Source organism: Entelurus aequoreus, linkage group LG26 (assembly GCF_033978785.1).
Source record: "Entelurus aequoreus isolate RoL-2023_Sb linkage group LG26, RoL_Eaeq_v1.1, whole genome shotgun sequence".
NCBI lineage: Eukaryota > Metazoa > Chordata > Actinopteri > Syngnathiformes > Syngnathidae > Entelurus > Entelurus aequoreus.
The window spans coordinates 38,751,400-38,778,899 of record NC_084756.1 but is presented as its reverse complement, the minus strand read 5'-3'; the positions used below and the strand labels follow the sequence as shown (position 1 = coordinate 38,778,899).

General features: G+C 35.9%; 2 protein-coding genes across 2 annotated transcripts in view; both read right to left on the bottom strand.

Moving 5' to 3' along the window:
- Positions 1 to 27,407, bottom strand: part of LOC133643338 (rho guanine nucleotide exchange factor 10-like protein) — a 260,630-nt gene extending 233,223 nt beyond the window's left edge. The window contains exons 1-6 of the mRNA XM_062037825.1: positions 27,392 to 27,407; positions 27,201 to 27,337; positions 23,955 to 24,050; positions 12,274 to 12,382; positions 8,040 to 8,140; positions 7,790 to 7,867 (exon numbers count right to left, since the gene is read on the bottom strand). Coding sequence (XP_061893809.1) covers positions 7,790 to 7,867; positions 8,040 to 8,140; positions 12,274 to 12,382; positions 23,955 to 24,050; positions 27,201 to 27,337; positions 27,392 to 27,407 — 537 coding nt within the window. The remainder of the gene's footprint in view (positions 1 to 7,789; positions 7,868 to 8,039; positions 8,141 to 12,273; positions 12,383 to 23,954; positions 24,051 to 27,200; positions 27,338 to 27,391) is intronic.
- A 35-nt stretch (positions 27,408 to 27,442) lies between these two features.
- The window catches only part of LOC133643337 (major centromere autoantigen B-like), a 93,426-nt gene continuing 93,368 nt past the window's right edge, over positions 27,443 to 27,500 (bottom strand). The window contains exon 5 of the mRNA XM_062037824.1: positions 27,443 to 27,500. This exon is cut by the window's right edge and continues 31 nt beyond it. Coding sequence (XP_061893808.1) covers positions 27,443 to 27,500 — 58 coding nt within the window.

Sequence of the window (27,500 nt, the reverse complement as noted above, 5' to 3'; positions counted from 1 at the left end):
CGGGCACCGCGTTGGTGACCTCTGCATTAAACAATGTAACAAGGTTTTCCAAAATAAATCAACTCAAGCTATGGAAAAAAACGCCAACATGGCACTGCCATATTTATTATTGAAGTCACAAAGTGCATTATTTTTTTTTGAACATACCTCAAAACAGCAGCTTGGAATTTGGGACATGCTCTCCCTGAGAGAGCATGAGGAGGTCGAGGTGGGCGGGGTTGAGGTGGAAGGGGAGTAGGGGGTAGCGGCGGGTGTATATTGTAGCGTCCCGGAAGAGTTAGTGCTGCAAGGGGTTCTGGGTATTTGTTGTGTTGTGTTTATGTTGTGTTACGGTGTGGATGTTCTCCCCAAATGTGTTTGTCATTCTTGTTTGGTGTGGGTTCACAGTGTGGCGCATATTTGTAACAGTGTTAAACTTGTTTATACGGCCACCCTCAGTGTGACCTGCATGGTTGTTGACCAAGTATGCCTTGCATTCGCTTGTGAGTGTGTGAAAAGAAGTAGATATTATGTGACTGGGCCGGCACGCAAAGGCAGTGCCAGGTTGATGCTTGCTCAATAAATGACGCTAGCAAGTAAAGGTTTGCAAGCAAGCCCAAAACTTTGATGTCCCATAGAGAATAGGGATGTCCGATAATGGCTTTTTGCCGATATCCGATATTCCGATATTGTCCAAATCTTAATTACCGATACTGATATCAACCGATACCGATATATACAGTCGTGGAATTAACATATTATTATGCCTAATTTGGACAACCAGGTATGGTGAAGATAAGGTCTTTTTTTTTAAATTAATAAAATAAAATAAGATAAATAAATTAAAAACATTTTCTTGAATAAAAAAGAAAGTAAAACAATATAAAAACAGTTACATAGAAACTAGTAATGAATGAAAATTTGTAAAATTAACTGTTAGTACTATTCTAAATCATGTGTGCTTACGGACTGTATCCCTTGCAGACTGTATTGATATATATTGATATATAATGTAGGAAGCAGAATATTAATAACAGAAAGAAACAACACTTTTGTGTGAATGAGTGTAAATGGGGGAGGGAGGTTTTTTGGCTTGGTGCACTAATTGTAAGTGTATCTTGTGTTTTTTATGTGGATTTAATAAAAAAAAAAAAATGATCGGACATCTCTAATTGAGAATATAGAAAATTACACACGGCGCTCAAAAATCCGTCAAAATGCTTTAGTACGACTTTGGGAAGCTACAAAAACGCACCACTTGATGGATTGTCGGGAGCATTACGATTACCATAGTCAGACGTACTGTGCTTCAACATACAGTATTATTATGGTGTGTGTACAAGGACCCCAAAATGGCACCTATTAGGAGACTATATCTGGCGTTTTGTTTCGCAATATCATGCAAAACCAACTTTACTCACCTTCTGATACCTGCTGATGTGTATTTGGGATCTGCATAAGTCCTGAAAATGTGCGCGAGTCCGCCATTGTAGTCAATAAACGACTTATTTTTCTCTATCCTCTTGTTGTGGGGCGATCGTCCTCCGCTGGTGCCATTTCTAATACAAAGTAGCGTACAGTTCTAACATATATCTCTCAGTAGACTCGCTATGGAAGCGCTAAAAACTACCACTACAAAAAATACACTACCGTTCAAAAGTTTGGGGTCACATGTAAATGTCCTTATTTTTGAAGGAAAAGCACTGTACTTTTCAATGAAGATAACTTTAAACTAGTCTTAACTTGAAAGAAATACACTCTATACATTGCTAACGTGGTAAATGACTATTCTAGCTGCAAATGTCTGCTTTTTGGTGCAATATCTACATAGGTGTATAGAGGCCCATTTCCAGCAACTATCACTCCAGTGTTCTAATTAGAGATGTCCGATAATATCGGCCTGCCGATATTATCGGCCGATATATGCGTTAAAATGTAATATCGGAAATTATCGGTATCGGTTTTTTTATTATCGTATCGGTTTGCTTTTTTTTGTTTGTTTTTTTAATTTATTAAATTAACATAAAAAACACAAGATACACTTACAATTAGTGCACCAACCCAAAAAACCTCCCTCCCCCATTTACACTCATTCACACAAAAGGGTTGTTTCTTTCTGTTATTAATATTCTGCTTCCTACATTATATATCAATATATATCAATACAGTCTGCAAGGGATACAGTCCGTAAGCACACATGATTGTGCGTGCTGCTGCTCCACTAATAGTACTAACCTTTAACACTTCCTTTGACTCGTTTTCATTCATTACTAGTTTCTATGTAACTGTTTTTATATTGTTGTACTTTCTTTTTTATTCAAGAAAATGTTTTTAATTTAGTTATCTTATTTTATTTGATTCATTTTTTTAAAAAGTACCTTATCTTCACCATACCTGGTTGTCCAAATTAGGCATAATAATGTGTTAATTCCACGACTGCATATATCGGTTGATATCGGTATTGGTTGATATCGGTATCGGTAATTAAAGAGTTGGACAATATCGGAATATCGGATATCGGCAAAAAGCCATTATTGGACATCCCTAATCTAAACTTTACCACTGCTGGTAGTTTTTTCTATGTTTGTATTGAATAAGTTGTAGTTGTATTTATTTCAGTATAAAAGTGTCAAAAGTGTTTTGCTTGGGTCATGAAATGATGATAATGATATTTAACGCTTAAATCTCTGGAGTCTACATCAACTTCACATCTATTCCTCATTTCAAAATGTTTTAGTTTTTTTTATGTTGTTTTTTTGTTTGTTTGTTTTCCGCCCTTTTTTGTCAAATAAAACTATGTTTTTTTTATGGCAAACACACAAAATATGCAAAATTTTCCACCAAAAATATTGTTCTTAGTGTAATATTTGATGTGAAGTAATGGGAACCTTGGATAGGTCAATAATTCATAATAACATTGATTTTGATTCAATATTATGTTTTGAGCAATGACAGTTTGAAAGAAAAAAAAAAACAGCTTTGTTTTATTAGTCAACATTGCAACTTTATCTAAATTATATTTCACCTTTAAGCTTTTTTATTTCACTTTTGTTATGTTTTTGTTTATTTGAATAGTATTTTTAGAATGTGCCGTGGGCCGCAAAAGGTAAAAAAAAATAAAAAAATCTGCGTCCTTTCTGATTTCAATGCGTTAAAAAGACCCATAAAGTGCGTTGACGCCAACTCTGCTTGACAGTATAACAAAATAAGTCACACTTATATTCTGTAACATTCACAGTTTTGGAAAAAAGTGCAGAGGTAGAACTAATCAAAATAACTAGAGATGTCCGATAATATCGGTCTGCCGATATTATCGGCCGATAAATGCGTTAAAATGTAATATCGGAAATTATCGGTATTGGTTATTTTATTATCAGTATCGGGTTTTTTTTGTTTGTTTTTTTTATTAAATCCACATAAAAAACACAAGATACACTTACAATTAGTGCACCAACCCAAAAAACCTCCCTCCCCCATTTACACTCATTCACACAAAAGGGTTGTTTCTTTCTGTTATTAATATTCTGCTTCCTACATTATATATCAATATATATCAATACAGTCTGCAAGGGATACAGTCCGTAAGCACACATGATTGTGCGTGCTGCTGCTCCACTAATAGTACTAACCTTTAACAGCTAATTTTACTAATTCTCATTAATTACTAGTTTCTATGTAACTGTTTTTATATTGTTGTACTTTCTTTTTTATTCAAGAAAATGTTTTTAATTTATTTATCTTATTTTACTAATTTTTTTAAAAAGTACCTTATCTTCACCGTACATGGTTGTCCAAATTAGGCATAATAATGTGTTAATTCCACGACTGTATATATCGGTTGATATCTGTATCGGTTGATATCGGTATCGGTAATTAAAGAGTTGGACAATATTGGAATATCGGATATCGGCAAAAAGCCATTATCGGACATCCCTAGTTCTAATGGTACAATGTGTTTGCTCATTGGCTCAGAAGGCTAATTGATGATTAGAAAACCCTTGTGCAATCATGTTCACACATCTGAAAACACTTTAGCTCGTTACAGAAGCTAAGAAACTGACCTTCCTTTGAGCAGATTGACTTTCTGGAGCATCACATTTGTGGGCTCAATTAAACGTTGAAAATGGCCAGAAAAAGAGAACTTTCATCTGAAACTCGACAGTCTATTCTTGTTCTTAGAAATGAAGGCTATTCCACTAAATTGTTTGGGTGACCCCAAACTTTTGAACGGTAGTGTATGACTGAGCGAAGACGTGTGAAGAGACGGTGAGAAAGCGGTCTGTAAAACATATTATATGCCACATTTGGCATGACATGTTATGTAGACCACAAGGAAGTATAGTAAAAGTGAACTCACTGAGATGTTGACAAGGCCTGTCAGCTGCATGTCTTTGTACACCAAGCGGACATAATGTGGGCCTTTTTTATGTTTGCTTTCCCCCCTAAAAAGCCCTTCCAAGGCAACCAGGTGTGTGATTGGCCGACTGGCGAGGAGGAACGTCAATGTCTAATTGGGCTTGCGGGCTCGCTGTGTTTACTCGGCTTGACGTTGTGACAAGACACATTTTCCACTGACACGCGCACGGCCGTCTCCTCGTCTCAAGTGTGAGCGTTCAGTCGTGAAGCTGCCGTTTGCCACCTTTAAGTAAACGCCGCGGTGACACACCTTTCATCTAGTTCAAACAAAAGCACGTGTTCACGTACTTGCGGGGATTAAGTTGATCGATTAGCTGCCGGCAGGAATGTTACAGCGCAGCAACTCAGGCACAAGACAACGTTGGTTGTACGTACATGTCCTTTAAAACTGACTTGGAAACAACGTTGCGTAATTGTTGTGTTGGTAAGTTGAGACTAGGTTGATGTCTAACGTTGGATCCACGTTGTTGGTTAGAAAATGACCACATTTCAATGTTCAAATCAACATCAGAACCCAACGTTAATTAAACGTCAATCAATTTGTTTCAACGTTGTATTTGTGTTGTAGAATATTGGTTGGGAAATGACCAAAAATCAACGGTCGAATCAACGTCAAAACCCAACATTGATTAAACGTTGTCAAAAAGCATGTTGTTTCAACGTTATGTTTGTGTTGTAGAATATTGGTTGGGAAATGACCAAATTTCAATGGTCAAATCAACGACACAACCTGACACTTAATAAATGTTGTCAAAAAGCATGTTGTTTCAATGTTTGTGTTGTAGAAATATTGGTAGGAAAACTACCAAAATTCAATGATCAAATCAGCGTCAGAACCCAACATTGATTAAACGTTGTGAAAAAAATTGTTATGTTTGTGTTGTAGAATATTGGTTGGTAGGAAAACTACCAAAATTCAATGTTCAAATCAACGTCAGAACCCAACATTGAATAAACGTTGTCAAAAAGCATGTTGTTTCAACGTTGTATTTGTGTTGTAGAATATTGGTTGGGAAATGACCAAATTTCAATGGTCGAATCAACATCACAACCCAACATTGATTAACGTAAAAAAAAAATTAGTTTCAACGTTATGTTTGTGTTGTAGAATATTGGTTGGTAGTAAATGACCAAAATTCAATGTTAAATCAACCTAAGAACCCAACATTGAATAAACATTGTCAAAAAGCATGTTGTTTCAACGTTGTATTTGTGTTGTAGAATATTGGTTGGAAAATGACCAAAAATCAACGGTCAAATCAACGTCAGAACCCAACATTGATCAAATGTCGTCAAAAAGCATGTTGTTTCAATGTTGTGTTTGTGTTGTAGAATATTGGTTGGGAAATGACCAAAATTCAACGTTAAATCAACCTCAGAACCCAACATTGATTAAACGTTTTCAAAAAGCATGTTGTTTCAACGTTGTATTTGTGTTGTAGAATATTGGTTGGGAAATAACCAAATTTCAATGGTCGAATCAACGTCAGAACCTGACATTGATTAACGTAAAAAAAAATTTGTTTCAACGTTGTATTTGTGTTGTAGAATATTGGTTGGTAGTAAATGACCAAATTTCAATGGTCGAATCAACATCAGAACCCAACATTGATTAAACGTCGTCAAAAAGCATGTTGTTTCAACGTTGTATTTGTGTTGTAGAATATTGGTTGGGAAATGACCAAATTTCAATGGTCGAATCAACGTCAGAACCTGACATTGATTAACGTAAAAAAAAATTAGTTTCAACGTTGTATTTGTGTTGTAGAATATTGGTTGGTAGTAAATGACCAAATTTCAATGGTCAAATCAACGTCACAACCTGACACTTAATAAATGTTGTGAAAAAGCATGTTGTTTCAATGTTTATGTTGTGGAAATATTGGTAGTAAAACTATAAAAATTCAATGATCAAATCAGCGTCAGAACCCAACATTGATTAAACGTTGTGAAAAAAATTGTTATGTTTGTGTTGTAGAATATTGGTTGGGAAATTACCAAAATTCAATGTCAAATCAACGTCAGAACCCAGCATTGATTAAACGTTGTCAAAAAGCATGTTGTTTTAACGTTGTGTTTGTGTTGTAGAATATTGGTTGGGAAACGACCAAATTCAATGTTAAAACAACCTCAGAACCCAACATTGATTAAGGTAAAAAAAAAAAATTGTTTCAACATTATGTTTGTGTTGTAGAATATTGGTTGGTAGTAAATGACCAAAATTCAATGTTAAATCAACCTCAGAACCAACATTGATTAAATGTTGTGAAAAAGCATGTTGTTTCAATGTTTGTGTTGTAGAATATTGGTAGGAAAACTACCAAAATTCAATGGTCAAATCAGCGTCAGAACCCAACATTGATTAAACGTTGTGGAAAAAATTGTTATGTTTGTGTTGTAGAATATTGGTTGGTAGGAAAACTACCAAATTTCAATGGTCAAATCAATGTCAGAACCCAACATTGAATAAATGTTGTCAAAAAGCATGTTGTTTCAATGTTGTATTTGTGTTGTAGAATATTGGTTGGGAAATTAACAAAATTCAACGTTAAATCAACCTCAGAACCCAACATTGATTAAACGTTGTCAAAAAGCATGTTGTTTCAATGTTTGTGTTGTAGAAATATTGGTAGGAAAACTACCAAAATTCAATGATCAAATCAACGTCAGAACCCAATATTGATTAAACGTTGTGAAAAAAATTGTTATGTTTGTGTTGTAGAATATTGGTGGGAAATAACCAAAATTCAACGTTAAATCAAGCTCAGAACCCAACATTGATTAAATGTTGTCAAAAAGCTTGTTGTTTCAATGTTTGTGTTGTAGAAATATTGGTAGGAAAACTACCAAAATTCAATGATCAAACCAACGTCAGAACCCAACATTGATTAAACGTTGTCAAAAAGCATGTTGTTTCAACGTTGTGTTTGTGTTGTAGAATATTGGTTGGGAAATTACCTAATTTCAACGGTCTTATCAACGTCAGAACCTGACATTGATTAAACGTTGTCAAAAAGCATGTTGTTTCAACGTTGTGTTTGTGTTGTAGAATATTGGTTGGAAATGACCTAATTTCAACGTCGCAACCTAACATTGATTAAACGTCGTAAAAAATAATGTTGTTTCAAAGTTAGGTTTGAGTTGCTCAACGTCAGGACCTAATTCAACAACGTTCTCAACGTTGTTTCAATGTCTTGTGCCTGCTGCGATGGCCCCGCTCGTCACGGTTTACCTGACACATGAAACGTGACAAATTAAGGAGTGTCTTATCCATTTTAGTGGGGTGTTGAATATCTCAAAATGTGTTTTGCGGCAATTCCGACTTGGACCACAGCTATGCAGGGTGGCGCTTTCTATCGTTTTCAGCAGAATGTATGAGTGCAGCAGGGCTCACCTGCAGGATCCTGCGCAGGGACTCCAGGTAGCTGCGCTCGCTCTGGATGACGGAGCCCAGGATGTGGCGCCGGACAACCTGGCAAAGACAACACAGTTAGTGACTAAGAGGACGCCGCCATCAAGACAACACAGTTAGTGACTAAGAGGACGCCGCCATCAAGACAACACAGTTAGTGACTAAGAGGACGCCGCCATCAAGACAACACAGTTAGTGACTAAGAGGACGCCGCCATCAATGGAGTCCCGACCTGGTGGCTGGTCAGCCCCTCTGGCATGGCGCTCAGCTGCGGGGGCGGGTGCTTCACGTCCGACACGACCACTTCCAGGTAGCCTGCGTCGTCCTCCTCTTCTGTTCCAGACACACAAAAGGATTGCTATCAAGCACAGGAAGTAGGGATGTTGTCTAAAATGGAGCGATCCACCCATATCTGGCATTTTGACGTATCAGCCGATATTTATTTACTTACTCACATACACCAGCAGATACACACATGATAATGGTATTTAGTATTCAAAAGATGGTAAGTTAGTAGTAATCACCGGCAGGGGGGTCAACATTTTCTATTTTCTAATGTGTAAAGATTCTTAATTGATAAAAAAAAATCTATAGTTTTCCCCCCAAAATCTGTCCTGTCCTTTATTAAATGTTTAGGTAGAATGTTATCAAACCAAACCTGTATTATTTTAAGTAATATAGAAATGTATCAGAGCTGTATATCTAGTTTAATGTTCAATGTTATTAAAAAAGTATGGATTTTGAATCGAGAATCAATTTCTGAATCGAATCGTTACCCCCAAGAATTTGATTGATTGATCGAAACTTTTATTAGTAGATTGCACAGTACAGTACATATTCTGTACAATTGACCACTAAATGGTAACACCCCAATAAGTTGTTCAACTTGTTTAAGTTGGGGTCCACGTAAATCAATTCATGGTAAATCGAATCCAATCGTGTGGTACCCAAAGATTCACGGCCCTAATCAGCAGATACAGAGATGATACCAGTATTTACTATAAAAAAATCAATCAATCAATCAAAAGTTTATTCATATAGCTCTTAATCACAAGTGTCTCAAAGGGCTGCACAAGCCACAACAATAGTGATAAGTAACGAGTCAATTAGTAGTAATGACTAGTAGGGGTGTCAAAAAAAATCTATTTTATACATACATGTTTTTTTTTTACTTTTAACACCTAAATCTCTAGATCAACTTAAGATCTATCTGTAGATTATACGTTTTGATTGTTTTATTTTTGTTTATGACCTTTTTGTCGAAGAAAACCTTTTTTATGGCAAACACACAAAATATGCAATATTTTTACCCCCCAAAAAAGGTCAATGTGGAATATTTGTGTTAGGTAATTGGTGCTTCTAATATGTCAATAATTCATAACAACATTGATTTTGATGCCTTATTATTTATTTATTTATTTATTTATTTTTTTTAATTTTTTTTAATTTATTTATTTATTTATTTTTTTAAATTGCATTTTTTTTTCATTTCTGCTAAAATTCTGGGGATCCAAAAGGGCCCCTCTTAAAAATTCATACATGTTTTTTTTACTTTTAACACCTAAGTCTTTACATCTACTTAAGATCTATCTGTAGATTATACATTTTGATTGTTTTATTTTTGTTAATGACCTTTTTGTCGAAGAAAAGCTTTTTTATGGCAAACACACAAAACATGCAATACCCCCCCCGGGCCCCCCCCCCCCCCCCAAAAAAAAGGTCAAAGTGGAATATTTGTGTTAGGTAATTGGTGCTTCTAATATGTCAATAATTCATAACAACATTGATTTTGATGCCTTATTTCTTTTTCTTTTTTAAATTGCATTTTTTTTTCATTTCTGCTAAAATTCTTGGAGATCAAAAGGGCCCCTCTTAAAAATTCATATATGTTTTTTTTTTTACTTTTAACACCTAAGTCTTTAGATCTACTTAAGATCTATCTGTAGATTATACGTTTTGATTATGTTTTATTTTTGTTTATGACCTTTTTGTCGAAGAAAACCTTTTTTATGGCAAACACACAAAATATGCAATATTTTTCCCGCCCCAAAAAAGGTCAAAGTGGAATATTTGTGTTAGGTAATTGCCGCTTCTAATATGTCAATAATCATAACAACATTGATTTTTTTTTTTTTTTTTTTTTTTTAAATGGCAGTTTGGGTTATTTCCGCTAAAATTCTTGGGGATCCACAAGGGCCCCACTTATAAAAGTCATACACATTTGTATTTACTTTTAACACTTAAGTCTCTAAATCCACTTAAGATCTATGCGTCGATTGTAAATTGTGATCATTTTTTTCATGTTTTCTTTTTGTTTGTTTTATGACCTTTTTTATGGCAAACACACACAATATGCAATATTTTTCCCACCCCAAAAAAGGTCAAAGTGGAATATTTGTGTTAGGTAATTGGTGCTTCTACTAGGTCAATCATTCATAACAACATTGATTTTGATGCTTTTTTTTTTTTTCATTCATGCTAAAATTCTTGGGGATCCAAAAGGGCCCCTTTTATAAAATGCATACATGTTTTTTTTACTTTTAACACTTAAGTCTCTAAATCCACTTAAGATCTATCTGTAGATTATAATTGTGATTATTTTTTCATGTTTTCTTTTTGTTTGTTTTATGACCTTTTTTATGGCAAACACACAAAATATGCAATATTTTCCCGCCCCAAAAAAGGTCAAAGTGGAATATTTGTGTTAGGTAATTGCTGCTTCTAATATGTCAATAATTCATAACAACATTGATTTTGATGCTTTTTTTTTTTTTTTTTAATGATTTTTTTTTTCATTTCCGCTAAAAATTCTTGGAGATCAAAAGGGCCCCTCTTAAAAATTCATACATGTTTTTTTTTTTACTTTTAACACCTAAGTCTTTAGATCTACTTAAGATCTATCTGTAGATTATACGTTTTGATTATGTTTTATTTTTGTTTATGACCTTTTTGTCGAAGAAAACCTTTTTTTATGGCAAACACACAAAATATGCAATATTTTTCCACCCCCAAAAAGGTCAAAGTGGAATATTTGTGTTAGGTAATTGGCGCTTCTACTAGGTCAATAATTCATAACAACATTGATTTTGATGCATTATTTTTTCAAATGGCAGTTTGGGGTTTTTCCGCTAAAATTCTTGGGGATCCACAAGGGCCCCACTTATAAAAGTCATACACATTTGTATTTACTTTTAACACTTAAGTCTCTAAATCCACTTAAGATCTATGCGTCGATTATAAATTTTGATCATTTTTTTCATGTTTTCTTTTTGTTTGTTTTATGACCTTTTTTATGGCAAACACACAAAATATGCAATATTTTCCCGCCCCAAAAAAGGTCAAAGTGGAATATTTGTGTTAGGTAATTGCTGCTTCTAATACATCAATAATTCATAACAACATTGATTTTGATGCATTATTTTATTTATTTGTAATTGCATTTTTTTTTTTCATTTCTGCTAAAATTCTTGGGGATCCAAAAGGGCCCCTTTTATAAAATTCATACATGTTTTTTTTTTTACTTTTAACACTTAAGTCTCTAGATCAACTTAAGATCTATCAGTAGATTATAAATTGTGATTGTTTTTTCATGTTTTCTTTTTGTTTGTTTTATTACTTTTTTATGGCAAACACAAAATATGCAATATTTTTCCCACCCCAAAAAAGGTCAAAGTGGAATATTTGTGTTAGGTAATTGGCGCTTCTACTAGGTCAATCATTCATAACAACATTGATTTTGATGCATTATTATTTTCTTTTTTTTTTTTTTAAATTGCATTTTTTTTTCATTTCCGCTAAAATTCTTGGGGATCCAAAAGGGCCCCTTTTATAAAATTCATACATGTTTTTTTTTACTTTTAACACCTAAGTCTTTACATCTACTTAAGATCTATCTGTAGATTACACGTTTTGATTATGTTTTATTTTTTCTTTATGACCTTTTTGTCGAAGAAAACCTTTTTTATGGCAAACACACAAAACATGTAATATTTTCCCACCCCAAAAAAGGTCAAAGTGGAATATTTGTGTTAGGTAATTGGCGCTTCTACTAGGTCAATCATTCATAACAACATTGATTTTGATGCATTATTATTTTTTAAACAATGGCAGTTTTGCCTGGCAGCTTTGTGTTATTAAAGTCAACATTGCAACTAATTCACGTTACTTTTCACCTGTTTACCCTTTTATTCCACTGTTTTTTGTATTTTTATAGTATTTGTATTATGTGCCCCAGACCGCACTTTGGACACCCCTAATGGAGTTCCTCTTAAAAAGCCAAAGCTGCTTCACATTAAAAGGTTGTTTGGAGAGCTTGTTGCCACATAAAAAAAGCCAAATGGAATTGGACTGGGATCAAGAACCGAGTTGGCGCTGCGCTCTTTCTGGCAGGGAATTGTTGACTTTGGCACGCAGGTGCAGAGAAAAGTAAAAAGTTGGAGAAATAAATCCTCCGGTCGCTACTTTACCGATGGTGTCTTTCCGCTGGAGGAAGGAAACTTTACGCATGACGGCTATTCTGGTCTTCTCCAGCCCATCCTTGGTTCCGCTCCTCGCCGCCTTCATGAGCTGCTGCACCTGCAGGGGGGAGGGGGGGGGGGAGCATCATATATCGGAGGCTTGACGGCCCGGAGACGACTGAGTGGGAATCCCGGGTCGGATGATGGCGGGTTAGCGGGGGTCGTGTGAGTAACGCTACTGAGGGGATTCCGCCGTCCTCAAAGTGGACCCGGAGCCTGGCAACCAGACCCAGAATAGACCCAGAATAGACCCAGACGCACATCACTTAGCGTATTTTTAGATGCAAAGTAGGTCACTCCTTGCCGTGTTAGGGAATCAAACATACACATTACCGTGCATCCCATTTCTTACTAATCCACCGATTATCGGCGCCGATATTTGGCATTTTGACGTACATCAGTAACGGCCTCTTTTTATTCACCCTCACCACAAGGGAACTACATTAGCAGATACAATATAGTCCCTAAATTCCAGACTATAAGCCACTACTTTTTTCCCTACGCTTGAACCGTGCGGCTAAATTATGGTTTTTCTCCGCTGACGGCCATGATGCAAATAGTTGTCATTAAACACAAGCAAAGACACTGAAATGTTGTGCTATGGCGCCACCTTTTGGTGGAGTTCGCTCACTGCAGGGGAATTCCTGCTATTTAACGCTTTGAACCGGAAGTAAAAGTGCCGTTCCTTCCCTGTTCTGGCCGTCCATAGCGTTTCTACTCGTACGGATTCTTCACTCATCACTCCAAGCCACGTTTGTACGTTTTACAATATAACTAAAACAATTCTTACTTACTAACCCGTCCCATGTGTGACGTCTGTATTTGTACGTGCTGTCGTAACGTACTCAAGCTAGCGTCGTTGGGATTAGCTAACATGTTAACACGTTTACGAGAGTTCTTCTAAGATTCTGTGACTGGATAACCGGGGCTGTCCCGATACAGCTTTTCCACTTCTGATACGATACCAAGAATGGTGTGTTTGCCGATACTGTAATCTACCCAATATGATATCAGCACAAATTATACATACTTTTATTATTGGCAAGTGAAATAACTCCGAGAACAAAAGAAGATATAAAAAACTCCAACCTAAGACAGATGAATGCTTTGAAGAGGCGTGGAAAAGTGTTTTTGGCAATGCCTTGTATTCAAAAGTTGAATGTTCTGGATACACTTCTGCCTCGGAGGCTTTGTTTGGTTCCAACGCTTTGAACCCTGCGGCTTATGAAACGGTGCAGCCAATTCATGGATTTTCCCCCGCTAACCGCCATAAAGTTTTGTATTCAACAAATAGTTTCCATATTACACCGACAGAGACACGGAAAAGGTGTGTTGTTATTTGTGCTATGGCGCCATTTGTTGAGCGAGGTGCTGCCGGTTAAAAATGCACTTCCTGTTTTGTGCCTTAAACCGGAAATATTAGTCAATAGCGTTTCTGCTTGAAAAGATTCTTAATTGATCACTCCAAGCAACGTTTGTAAGTTTTACAATATAACTACAACAATTCTTACTCACTAAACACAAGCAAAGTTACTGAAACGGTGTGTTATTGTTTGTGCTATGGCGCCACCTTTGTGTCGAGTTGGCTCACTGTAGGTGAATTCCTGCTATTTAAAGCTTTGAACCGGAAGTAGAAGTGCAGTTCCTTCCCTCTTCTGGCCGTCCATAGCGTTTCTACACGTATGAATTCTTCATTCATCACTCCAAGCAATTTTTGTAAGTTTTACAATATAACTAAAACAATTCTTACTTACTAAACCGCCCCATGTGTGATGTCTGTAGGGGTGTTTTCACGCGTATTTGCACGTGTTAGCGTAATGTAATCAAGCTGGCGTCGTTGGGATTCGCTAACGTGCTAACACGTTTATGAGTGTCTGTGTTAGTATTATTAATTTACAATGGCATTCTTTTTGTATTGTTTCACTTTCACAAATTCCTCAGTAAATTCACCAAAACGTCATTGTGGAGTTATTGAGTCTGTTTAGCTGATTGGAGAGCTAGCTTGCGCAGCTAGTGGGTCCATGACCATGACTTCTGTTTCATTTGATCAGCCGTTTTACTGCCCTGTTACAGACACCCTTTGGAAACAATTAAGGTATGTAAATAAACATTTAAAAAATATTCCTGTGTAAATGACTCATTTTAAACATTTCTATCTATCATTTCTATATATGGAAAATAATGCAAATGGTTTTTACTGAACACAAGCAGAGACATTGAAAAGGTGTGTTATTGTTTGTGTTATGGCGCCATCTTTTGGATGAGTTCGCTTACTGCAGGTGCAGTGCTTTAAACCGGAAGTACGGGTGCCGTTTTCTCTACTCATCGTCCATACCGTTGCTACTCGTATGGATTCTTCATTCATCAATCCAAGCAACGTTTGTAAGTTTTACAATATAACTAAAACTATTGCTAAAAAAAAACTATCACTAACTAGTGTTTTCATGCATATTTGTACATGCTATCGTAATGTAATGACACTAGCGTCATTAGCATTAGCTAATATGCTAAAGTTTACAAGTGTCTGTTAGTATTATTAACTTAGAATGGCATTATTTTTGTATTGTTTCAGTTTCACAAATCTCTCAGTAAATTCACCAAAACGTCACCGTGGAGTTATCGAGTCTGTTTAGCTGATTGGAGAGCTAGCCCGTGCTGCTAGTGGGTCCATGACCATGACTTCTGTTTTGTTTGATCAGCCGTTTTACTGCCCCGTTACAGACACCCTTTGGAAACAATTAAGGTATGTAAATAAACATTTACAATTACAATTACTGTGTACATAAGTCATTTCACAACGTATAAATCTGCGACTTATAGCCCGGTGTGGCTAATATATGGAAAATATTTTTTCCATCAGAAAATACGGTACACATATGATGCCAGTATTTAGTACATCAAAAAAAGATTGCAATGTCGATGGCCTGTACCCAGTACATCTCTTCTGCTTAACTTTAGAACTTCCATTTGTTTGCCGGGCAATCCCGTTTTTGTCCTTCTCTCCTGGCGTTTTACCGGTTCCGTTTTGTTTGTTTTTGTCCTCCGCCAGCAGCACTCGCGGCGCGGGCTCATTTAAGGAGCGTCCGTTATTCAATCTAATACCAGGATGGACATGAAGATAACAAAAAATATATATTCTGCCAAAAAAACACCAACTTTCTGTAAATAAATGTACGATGCGAATGGCCGCCGCTGTAATTCTTGTTGTTTCTTGCCTCAAACAACGAGAACACAGTCGATGTCCTTGTGTTGAACATACTAGGCCAACAAAGCTGAAAGACTTGTTAGATAAGTAAAGAAGAGCAGGCAGCAGCTCGCACATTCTCCTACTTTCTTTCACAGCCAGGAAGAAATGATGTCAGCCAGCTTGAAAAAATGTCTAATTCCAGAGTGAGTTCTATTTAAATGTTGACAATATCTCACCAGGAAACCTCACAATGTATGAAATCCATCAGCTGTTATTGTGAATAATAATAATAGATTTTGATTGTAAAAAGCACTTTATATTTAGCAAACAACCTCAAAGTGCTACAGTGTATTAAAAAAATAATTTAAAAAAATAAAAAGATAATAAAAATAAATAAAAATAAAAACTAGAACAGCCTAAAAGCTAGAACTAGTACGCACATATCTTAAAAAAGGCTTTTTTTTAAAAAGGAGGTAGAAAAATGCCGTATTTATACCAATATTCTCAAGATTTGCATATTTTGAAATGCAAATGTTGCTCTTCTTAGACACACGTAATTAAACACCCTTGATTTTTATTGCTGCTAAATTAAGCACAACATTACAACATTATGTCGCTACGGTTTCTCTAAAATAATGTTAAAAAACAACTCAATGTGTCCTATTCATGTTTAAATAACCTGCTGCCTCCAAATATCAGTCATCGGCCTCCTTGACTACTAATAAACTTTATGTTGTTATTATTATTATGATTATTGGCTTTCATCTAGTTTGCACTTTGTCTCTATTATTACTATTATCATTATTATCGACTCCTCTTTGCCTTATTCTTTTTATTTTCCTATTTTAATGATGTTAGATCTGTGTTGTTGTTGTTGTTGTTGTTGTTGTTGTTGTTGTTGTTGTTGTTGTTGTTGTTGTTGTTGGGGACAAATGTTGTAAATGAGCTTCGGCTACAAACACTATGATGCATACATTGGATAACTGTTTCAGATATCTATGTTTCTGAGTCTGTCCCTAAACCTTTATTATTATTATAATCGATACGGGCCCTGAAAACAACCCAATGGGTGGATCTCTAATCCTGATCTGGTGTGCTTTGCAGCAGGATCATTAGACTTATGGTTGGACTCACCTAGAAACCCAGCATGCTCCTTCAGAGGACAAACACATGTTGCAGTGGAAAGCAGTGAGAGGAAGTTAGACAGTCACCCAAAACAGCCTCTTGTCACTATACTGCCTCCTGGTGGTCACTATACTGCCTCCTGGTGGTCACTATACTGCCTCCTGGTGGTCAGTAGACTGTCTCCTGGTGGTCACTATACTGCCTCCTGGTGGTCACTATACTGCCTCCTGGTGGTCAGTATACTGTCTCCTGGTGGTCACTATACTGCCTCCTGGTGGTCAGTATACTGTCTCCTGGTGGTCACTATACTGCCTCCTGGTGGTCAGTATACTGCCTCCTGGTGGTCACTATACTGCCTCCTGGTGGTCACTATACTGCCTCCTGGTGGTCACTATACTGCCTCCTGGTGGTCAGTATACTGCCTCCTGGTGGTCACTATACTGCCTCCTGGTGGTCAGTATACTGCCTCCTGGTGGAAAAGTGTATTTATTTCCATAATTCCATTCAAAAAGTTCCATAGATTATAGATTTAGGGCCCACAATTTAAACGATTTCAAGTATTTAGTTGATTATTTGTACATAATTATCAGGCATGTGATTTGAACTTAGTGAAGAAGACTGTAAATAAGCCAGGGGTCTGTCTGGGGGCCACACCTCCATTTCTACCATTCTAAGTCAATTGGCCATTTTTCTAACTTGCACTATTTCCACATATTTTCCACCTTCCACTCATCCTGGACATCCAAACTAGCATTTTTATGAGTTCGAAAAAATTCCAGGAATTCCCAGAAATCCCCGCTTTACCCGAAATTCTTACATTTCCAGGAAGTTCCCATTGAAATGAATGGGACATTTTTTCCAAGTTGCACAATTCCCACATTTTTCAAGCTATTCAAAGCATTCCAACATCAACACATTCCACTCATCCTGGACATTCAAGCTATCATTTTACACATTCAACACATTTCCAGGAATTCCCGTTTTTTGGTAACCTATTTCCACCCTTATTAAATTCAACTACTCCTTTCACATTTTTCAACCTATTTCACCGTCAAAACACTCCTCATATTCAGGACAAAAAACAAGTTGGTTAAGGAACTACAAAAATTCCCGGTTTTCTCGAAATTCCAGGAATTTCTCAAATAAAAACTGTAACTAATTCAACATTTCTTGACCAATTTGAAAAATTCCAACACCAACAAATTCAGCTCATTTAGGACATTAATGCTCCCAATCATTTTAAAAAAAAATCCCGCTTTTCCCGAAATTCTTACAATTCCAGGAAGTTACCATTGAAATGAATGGGGCATTTTTCCAAGTTGCACAATTCCCACATTTTTCAACCTATTCAAAGCATTCCAACATCAACACATTCCACTCATCCTGGACATTCAAGCTATCATTTTACACATTCAACACATTTCCAGGAATTCCCGTTTTTTGGTAACCTATTTCCACCCTTATTAAATTCAACTACTCCTTTCACATTTTTCAACCTATTTCACCGTCAAAACACTCCTCATATTCAGGACAAAAAACAAGTTGGTTAAGGAACTACAAAAATTCCCGGTTTTCTCGAAATTCCAGGAATTTCTCAAATAAAAACTAACTAATTCAACATTTCTTGACCAATTTGAAAAATTCCAACACCAACAAATTCAGCTCATTTAGGACATTAATGCTCCCAATCATTTTCAAAAAAATCCCGCTTTTCCCGAAATTCTTACATTTCCAGGAAGTTACCATTGAAATGAATGGGGCATTTTTCCAAGTTGCACAATTCCCACATTTTTCAACCTATTCAAAGCATTCCAACATCAACACATTCCACTCATCCTGGACATTCAAACTATCATTTTACACATTCAACACATTTCCAGGAACTACTCATTTCACATTTTTAACCCATTTTTAACCCATTTTTAACCCATTTTTAACCCATTCCACCTTCAACACATTCCACTCATCCTGGACATTCAAACTATCATTTTACACATTCAACACATTTCCAGGAATTCCCGTTTTTTGGTAACCTATTTCCACCCTTATTAAATTCAACTACTCCTTTCACATTTTTCAACCTATTTCACCGTCAAAACACTCATATTCAGGACAAAAAACAAGTTGGTTAAGGAACTACAAAAATTCCCGGTTTTCTCGAAATTCCAGGAATTTCTCAAATAAAAACTGTAACTAATTCAACATTTCTTGACCAATTTGAAAAATTCCAACACCAACAAATTCAGCTCATTTAGGACATTAATGCTCCCAATCATTTTCAAAAAAATCCCGCTTTTCCCGAAATTCTTACATTTCCAGGAAGTTACCATTGAAATGAATGGGGCATTTTTCCAAGTTGCACAATTCCCACATTTTTCAACCTATTCAAAGCATTCCAACATCAACACATTCCACTCATCCTGGACATTCAAACTATCATTTTACACATTCAACACATTTCCAGGAACTACTCATTTCACATTTTTAACCCATTTTTAACCCATTTTTAACCCATTTTTAACCCATTTTTAACCCATTCCACCTTCAACACATTCCACTCATCCTGGACATTCAAACTATCATTTTACACATTCAACACATTTCCAGGAACTACTCATTTCACATTTTTAACCCATTTCAAGCGGTCCACCGTCAAAACACTCCTCATATTCAGGACAAAAAACAAGTTGGTTAAGGAACTAGAAAAATTCCCGGTTTTCCCGAAATTCCAGGAATCTCTCAATTAAAAACTGTAACTACTTCAACATTTCTTGACCAATTTGAACAATTCCAACACCAACAAATTCAGCTCAATCAGGACATTCATGCTACTAATCGTTTTCAAAATAATCCCGCTTTTCCCGAAATTCTTACATTTCCAGGAAGTTCCCATTGAAATGAATGGGGCATTTTTCCAAGTTGGACAATTCCCACATTTTTCAAGCTATTCAAAGCATTCCAACATCAACACATTCCACTCATCCTGGACATTCAAACTATCATTTTACACATTCAACACATTTCCAGGAATTCACGTTTTTTGGTAACCTATTTCCAACCTTCTTAAGTTCAACTACTCCTTTCACATTTTCCAACCCATTTCACCGTCAAAAGACTCCTCATATTCAGGAAAAAAAACAAGTTGGTTAAGGAACTAGAAAAATTCCCAGTTTTCCCGAAATTCCAGGAATTTCTCAATTAAAAACTGTAACTAATTCAACATTTCTTGACCAATTTGAAAAATTCCAACACCAACCAATTCAGCTCATTTAGGACATTAATGCTCCCAATCATTTTCAAAAAAATCCCACTTTTCCCGAAATTCTTACATTTCCAGGAAGTTCCCATTGAAACGAATGGGACATTTTTCCAAGTTGCACAATTCCCACATTTTTCAAGCTATTCAAACCATTCCAACATCAACACATTCCACTCATCCTGGACATTCAAACTATCATTTTACACACTCAACACATTTCACAATTCCCACATTTCTCTACCTATTACGTAATTCATTCCAACATCAACACATTCCACTCATCAAACTAACACTTTCCCAAGTTCCAAACCAAATTACGGTTTTCCTGGAAATTCCAACTCTTCAACATTCTGTCAGCATTGGAACATTCACAGCTCATCTAGTTATTCTACTTCTTCTTCTTCTCCAGATTTTGTCGTGCTCTACCTTCCACATTTTTCATCCGATTCGAACCGTTCCAACTTCAAACTGTTCAGCCTATTCGGGAATCGCGGGCTTTCCCTGACACATTCCCAAAATTCCCAAATTTCCCAGAATTGCAGGTTTTTCCCATTCAAATTGTATTGGCCATTTTTCAAACTTCCACCATTTCCACATTTTTCAACCTATTCAAACCATTCCACCATCCTGGACATTCAAACTACCATTTTTACAAGTTCAAAAAATTCCAGGATTTTCCAGAATTTCTGATTTTCCAAAGCCCTATTTCCACCCTTTTTTTCTGACGACTACTCCTCCCACATTTTTCAACCCACTTCAACCGTTCCACCGTCAAAACATTCCTCTTAATTAGTTGTTTTTTGAAGTGGAAAAATTCCCGGTTTTCACGGAATTCCGTAATACCATTTCTCAATTAATCATGTAACTTAAAAAGTTCTCGACCGATTTGAAAAATTCCAACACTGACCATTTCAACTCATTCAGACCATTCAAGTTTTTTTTACCATTTTCAAAAAAATTCTCGATTTTCCCGAAATTCTCTACTACCATTTATTACTTCGACATTTCTTGCCCGATTTGAACAATTCCAACACCAAACAATTCAGCTCATTCAGGACATTCATGCTCCTAGTCATTTTCAAAATAATCCCGCTTTTCCCGAAATTCTTAAATTTCCAGGAAGTTCCCATTGAAATGAATTGGACATTTTTCCAAGTTGCACAATTCCCACATTTTTCAAGCTATTCAAACCATTCCACCTTCAACACATTCCACTCATCCTGGACATTCAAACTACCATTTTTACAAGTTCAAAAAATTCCAGGATTTTCCAGAATTCCTGGTTTTCCAAAGCCCTATTTCCACCCTTTTTTCTGGCGACTACTCCTCCCACATTTTTCAACCCACTTCAACCGTTCCACCGTCAAAACATTCCTCTTAATTAGTTGTTTTTTGAAGTGGAAAAATTCCCGGTTTTCCCGGAATTCCGTAATACCATTTCTCAATTAATCATGTAACTTAAAAAGACCGATTTGAAAAATTCCAACACCGACCATTTCAACTCATTCAGACCATTCAAGTTTTTTTTACCATTTTCAAAAAAATTCTCGATTTTCCCGAAATTCTCTACTACCATTTACTACTTCGACATTTCTTGCCCGATTTGAACAATTCCAACACCAAACAATTCAGCTCATTCAGGACATTCATGCTCCTAGTCATTTTCAAAATAATCCCGCTTTTCCCGAAATTCTTAAATTTCCAGGAAGTTCCCATTGAAATGAATGGGACATGTTTCCAAGTTGCACAATTCTCACATTTTTTTACCTATTCAAACCATTCCAACATCAACACATTCCACTCATCCTGGACATTCAAACTACCATTTTTACAAGTTCAAAAAATTCCAGGATTTTCCAGAATTCCTGGTTTTCCAAAGCCCTATTTCCACCCTTTTTTCTGGCGACTACTCCTCCCACATTTTTTAAAACCCACTTCAACCGTTCCACCGTCAAAACATTCCTCTTAATTAGTTGTTTTTTGAAGTGGAAAAATTCCCGGTTTTCCCGGAATTCCGTAATACCATTTCTCAATTAATCATGTAACTTAAAAAGTTCTCGACCGATTTGAAAAATTCCAACACTGACCATTTCAACTCATTCAGACCATTCAGGTTTTTTTCACCATTTTCAAAATAATCCCGCTTTTCCCGAAATTCTTAAATTTCCAGGAAGTTCCCATTGTAATGAATGGGACATGTTTCCAAGTTGCACAATTCCCACATTTTTCAACCTATTCAAACCATTCCAACATCAACACATTCCACTCATCCTGGACATTCAAACTACCATTTTTACAAGTTCAAAAAAATTCCAGGATTTTCCAGAATTCCTGGTTTTCCAAAGCCCTATTTCCACCCTTTTTTCTGGCGATTACTCCTCCCACATTTTTCAACCCACTTCAACCGTTCCACCGTCAAAACATTCCTCTTAATTAGTTGTTTTTTGAAGTGGAAAAATTCCCGGTTTTCCCGGAATTCCGTAATACCATTTCTCAATTAATCATGTAACTTAAAAAGTTCTCGACCGATTTGAAAAATTCCAACACCGACCATTTCAACTCATTCTGACCATTCAGGGTTTTTTTTTTTACCATTTTCAAAAAAATTCCAGATTTTCCCGAAATTCTCTACTACCATTTACTACTTCGACATTTCTTGCCCGATTTGAACAATTCCAACACCAAACAATTCAGCTCATTCAGGACATTCATGCTCCTAGTCATTTTCAAAATAATCCTGCTTTTCCCGAAATTCTTAAATTTCCAGGAAGTTCCCATTGAAATGAATGGGACATGTTTCCAAGTTGCACAATTCTCACATTTTTCAAGCTATTAAAATAATTCCAACATCAACACATTCCACCATCCTGGACATTCAAACTACCATTTTTACAAGTTCAAAAAAATTCCAGGATTTTCCAGAATTCCTGGTTTTCCAAAGCCCTATTTCCACCCTTTTTTCTGGCGACTACTCCTCCCACAGTTTTCAACCCACTTCAACCGTTCCACCGTCAAAACATTCCTCTTAATTAGTTGTTTTTTGAAGTGGAAAAATTCCCGGTTTTCCCGGAATTCCGTAATACCATTTCTCAATTAATCATGTAACTTAAAAAGTTCTCGACCGATTTGAAAAATTCCAACACCGACCATTTCAACTCATTCTGACCATCCAGGGGTTTTTTTTACCATTTTCAAAAAAATTCCAGATTTTCCCGAAATTCTCTACTACCATTTACTACTTCGACATTTCTTGCCCGATTTGAACAATTCCAACACCAAACAATTCAGCTCATTCAGGACATTCATGCTCCTAGTCATTTTCAAAATAATCCTGCTTTTCCCGAAATTCTTAAATTTCCAGGAAGTTCCCATTGAAATGAATGGGACATGTTTCCAAGTTGCACAATTCTCACATTTTTCAAGCTATTAAAATAATTCCAACATCAACACATTCCACCATCCTGGACATTCAAACTACCATTTTTACAAGTTCAAAAAAATTCCAGGATTTTCCAGAATTCCTGGTTTTCCAAAGCCCTATTTCCACCCTTTTTTCTGGCGACTACTCCTCCCACATTTTTCAACCCACTTCAACCGTTCCACCGTCAAAACATTCCTCTTAATTAGTTGTTTTTTGAAGTGGAAAAATTCCCGGTTTTCCCGGAATTTCGTAATACCATTTCTCAATTAATCATGTAATTTATAAAGTTCTCGACCGATTTGAAAAATTCCAACACCGACCATTTCAACTCATTCAGACCATTCAGGTTTTTTTTTTACCATTTTCAAAATTCCTTCAGGACTTGCCTCTTAAATTGTTGTTTACAGTTCAGATTGGATTGTATTTTGTGCACTCCTTGTTTACATGCTACACACTTATAGCACACTGCCCCCTATTGGTTAGGAGTCAAACCAGCCACAGACCGTTGCTTCAAAACTGCAGAATTTGATGGTTCAGGTTAGACGATTCAAGCCAGCAAGGGTGAAAATGGTAGCCCAGACTGATGTTGACAGTTCTAAACACTTTACAAAAGATATTTTGCTCTTCCAGGGAGATACCTTGATGTCATAGTGGTGCTTGCCAGACAGCTTCATGGCCAGCTCACGCTTGGTCTTGGCACAGCGTTCCCTCAGCCGCCGCACCTCAGGAGAGAGCTACAGGTGTCGGAAGGGAAGGGGGGGCAGGGGGGCGGAGCCAGCGCAAAGAGGTGGAGGACAGGTGGGAAAGGAAAGGGGGAGGGGACAAAGGATGAAAGCGCCACAAACAAGAAGCTGGACGCAGGGAAATAATCACAAGTGCAGCGAGAGGAAGAGTCAAGTGGTTATTCCGTGCGGGTGTTTGATTTATGAGGCGGGCGGGCGGTCGCTCAAAGGTCACCACAAAGCAAACCTGCGATTTGGGCGGTAAACGTGCTTGGCAAAGGAAAAAAGTTAATTGGGTGAAACTAATTAAAAGCAATGTGTTTGGGAAGTAAGGCTGCACTGGGCAAAAAAAAATACTTACAACTTCCTCAGTAATGACTTCTTAAATTCTCCTCTCTGCTCACTGGCTCCAGACGACGGCGGGGGAGTTCTCCCCGCTCGCTGTAATTACCTGAGCCGCTCATACATCACCCCCTTTTGTTTCCCTCTTTGCTAGCTCCGCATCGATTGCGCTCGCCTTGAAGAGCGGAACACGCGGCGGCGCACGTGCAGACGTGTAAAAGATGGCTATTAAGCCGCGGCTCGGGGCGGAGGACTCATATTTGTGTGGCCTCCAGTGGCGCACCCGGGCAGGCGTGACGCCGCCGCCGCCGCACCGCAAGGAGTGGGCCCACAGCGCCATCAAGTGGACCAAGGGTGCAGTGCGCGCATGCAGGAGACAGCAGACACACCGCCATACCACAACATTAGTAGTAGTAGTAGCAGTAGTAGTATTAGTAGTATTAATAATAGTAGTACTGTACTTCATTTTTGACACAATTAATTCCCAATTGTTAGTTTTTAATCAATTAATGCAGGGGTGTCCAAACTTTTTGCCCTGAAGGCTGATCACATGTACATATATATATACACAAACATATATATATATATATATATATATATATATATATATATATATATGTATATATATATATATATATATATATATATATATATATATATATATATATATATATATATATTTATATATATATATGTATGTTATATATATATATATATATATATATATATATATATATATATATATATATATATATATATATATATATATATATATATGTATGTATATATATATATATAAAACATATAGGTGTGTGTGTGTATATATATATACACACCTATATATATATATATATATATATATATATATATATATATATATATATATATATATATATATATATATATATGCATGTACGTATATATATATATATATATATATATATATATATATATATATATGCATGTACGTATATATATATATATATATATATATATATATATATATATATATATATATATATATATACACAAACGTTTGTATGTATATATATATATATATATATATATATACAGTATATGTATATATATATATATATATATATATACACATACAAACGTTTGTATATATATATATATATATATATACGTACATGCATATATACATACACACACATATATATATATATATATATATATATATATATATATATATATATATATATATATATATATATATATACATACATATATATATATATATATATATATATATATAAAAAACATATAGGTGTGTGTGTATATATATATATATATATATATATATATATATATATATATATATATATATATATACACATATATATATGCATATATACATACATACAGTATATATATATATATATATATATATATATATATATATATATATATATATATATATATATATATATATACGTACATGCATATATACATACATACATACATACATATATAGGTGTGTGTATACATACATATATACATATATGTACACATTATATTAATATAATGGATACGCATATAACTAATAATTATTATAATTGAATATTAAGAGTATGTGAAAGTTCGACTCCTACCTTGTTTACTTCCGTGACAACGTCCTTAAAGTTTTGTAATCAGTCAGAAATATCAAGCAGCTAAAATGTACCAAACATAGATAAGTGTGTATTGCATTTTTTCCATCGTACTTTGTAATGGATTTAAATGGGTGTAATTATGAATTTGTACATGATGCATGGAGGTTTTTTTTATAATATCCACAAATTGTGTCATATTGTGTTATGTGTGACCATGTCTAGTGGTTAGATTTATTTATTTCTGTGCACCATGACTAGGGAAGGTTGTTTGCAGTGGGTCATATAAGTGAATGCTGCACTTACTATCATAATTCAAAGCATGATAGGTGGGCATAGAACTGAATTGCCCATGTTGTCCACATGATAGCGGCAAAGTAGCTTTTAATTGACTTGAATTGAAATCTCTAGATTCCTTATTAAACTTATGACATCTCGCCGGCCAAAACTGAAGTTTGGACACCCTTGAATTAATGTAATATTATGCTAAACCCTATTGAGGACTAGGGGTGTCAAAAAAAAAATCGAATTCATCGAAATTCTTATTTGTAACGATTCTTAATCGATTAAAAAAAAATCAGAAATCGATTTTTTTTATTTATGTATTTTCAATCTGTCCCGTCCAACCACTTTATTAAATGTTTGGGTAGAAATGTATCAAACAAAACCAATTTTCTTTTAAGTAATATAGACATTTCTCAGAGCTGTTTGTCTATTTTATGGAGGAGTGTAGTTAACCATAGAACTTGCATCAAAAGTATTGATTTTTGAATCGAATCGTTACCCCCAAGAATCGGACTTAATGGTGTGGTAACCAAAGAATCCACAGCCCGATTGGGGACTGTCATTAAAATATCCAGATGCCTAATTTAGCATTAAAAACATATTTCATCCGTATTGATTAATGTTTGTTTATATTGATATTGCGAAACCTCCAAAATGGAATGCAATCTGTTCCAGGGATGCTGGTGGATTTTGAAAAGAAATGTTCAAAGTACATAATAGAATAGTCTGTTCCAGCCTCAAACATTTACACGGATAACTACCAATACAAGCGTAAAAATAGGCCACAGTTCAAATGAATAATTACACAATACTAATTAAAGGAGGTGTAATGTTTGTACGGATTACGAAACATACGCTAAAGGTTCCACGGAAGTAAGGGCGTGAGGTGCTACCTTGCTGCGTGAAAAGCAACATGAGGTCGTACCTTGCTGCGTGTCGGCACTTTGCTCTCGCCATCCGACTGCTCGTCGTAGCTCTCAAACTCGCTGGAGCTCCACCCGTTGCCTGCAACAGGAAGAACAGGAAGTCCAGAGTCCCTCTGCACGTCCTCATAAAGTGTGTCTGCTCAACGCACACACACACAAACACACACAGCAAATATATAACAACAAATACCGTACACATCCCACATGCGGTTTTACTGTGTTTGTGTTCCACACACCATCATCAGGGAGAGGGCCTCCTCACAGGAACGTCATCATAGATGACCTCTGAAGAGTCTTCA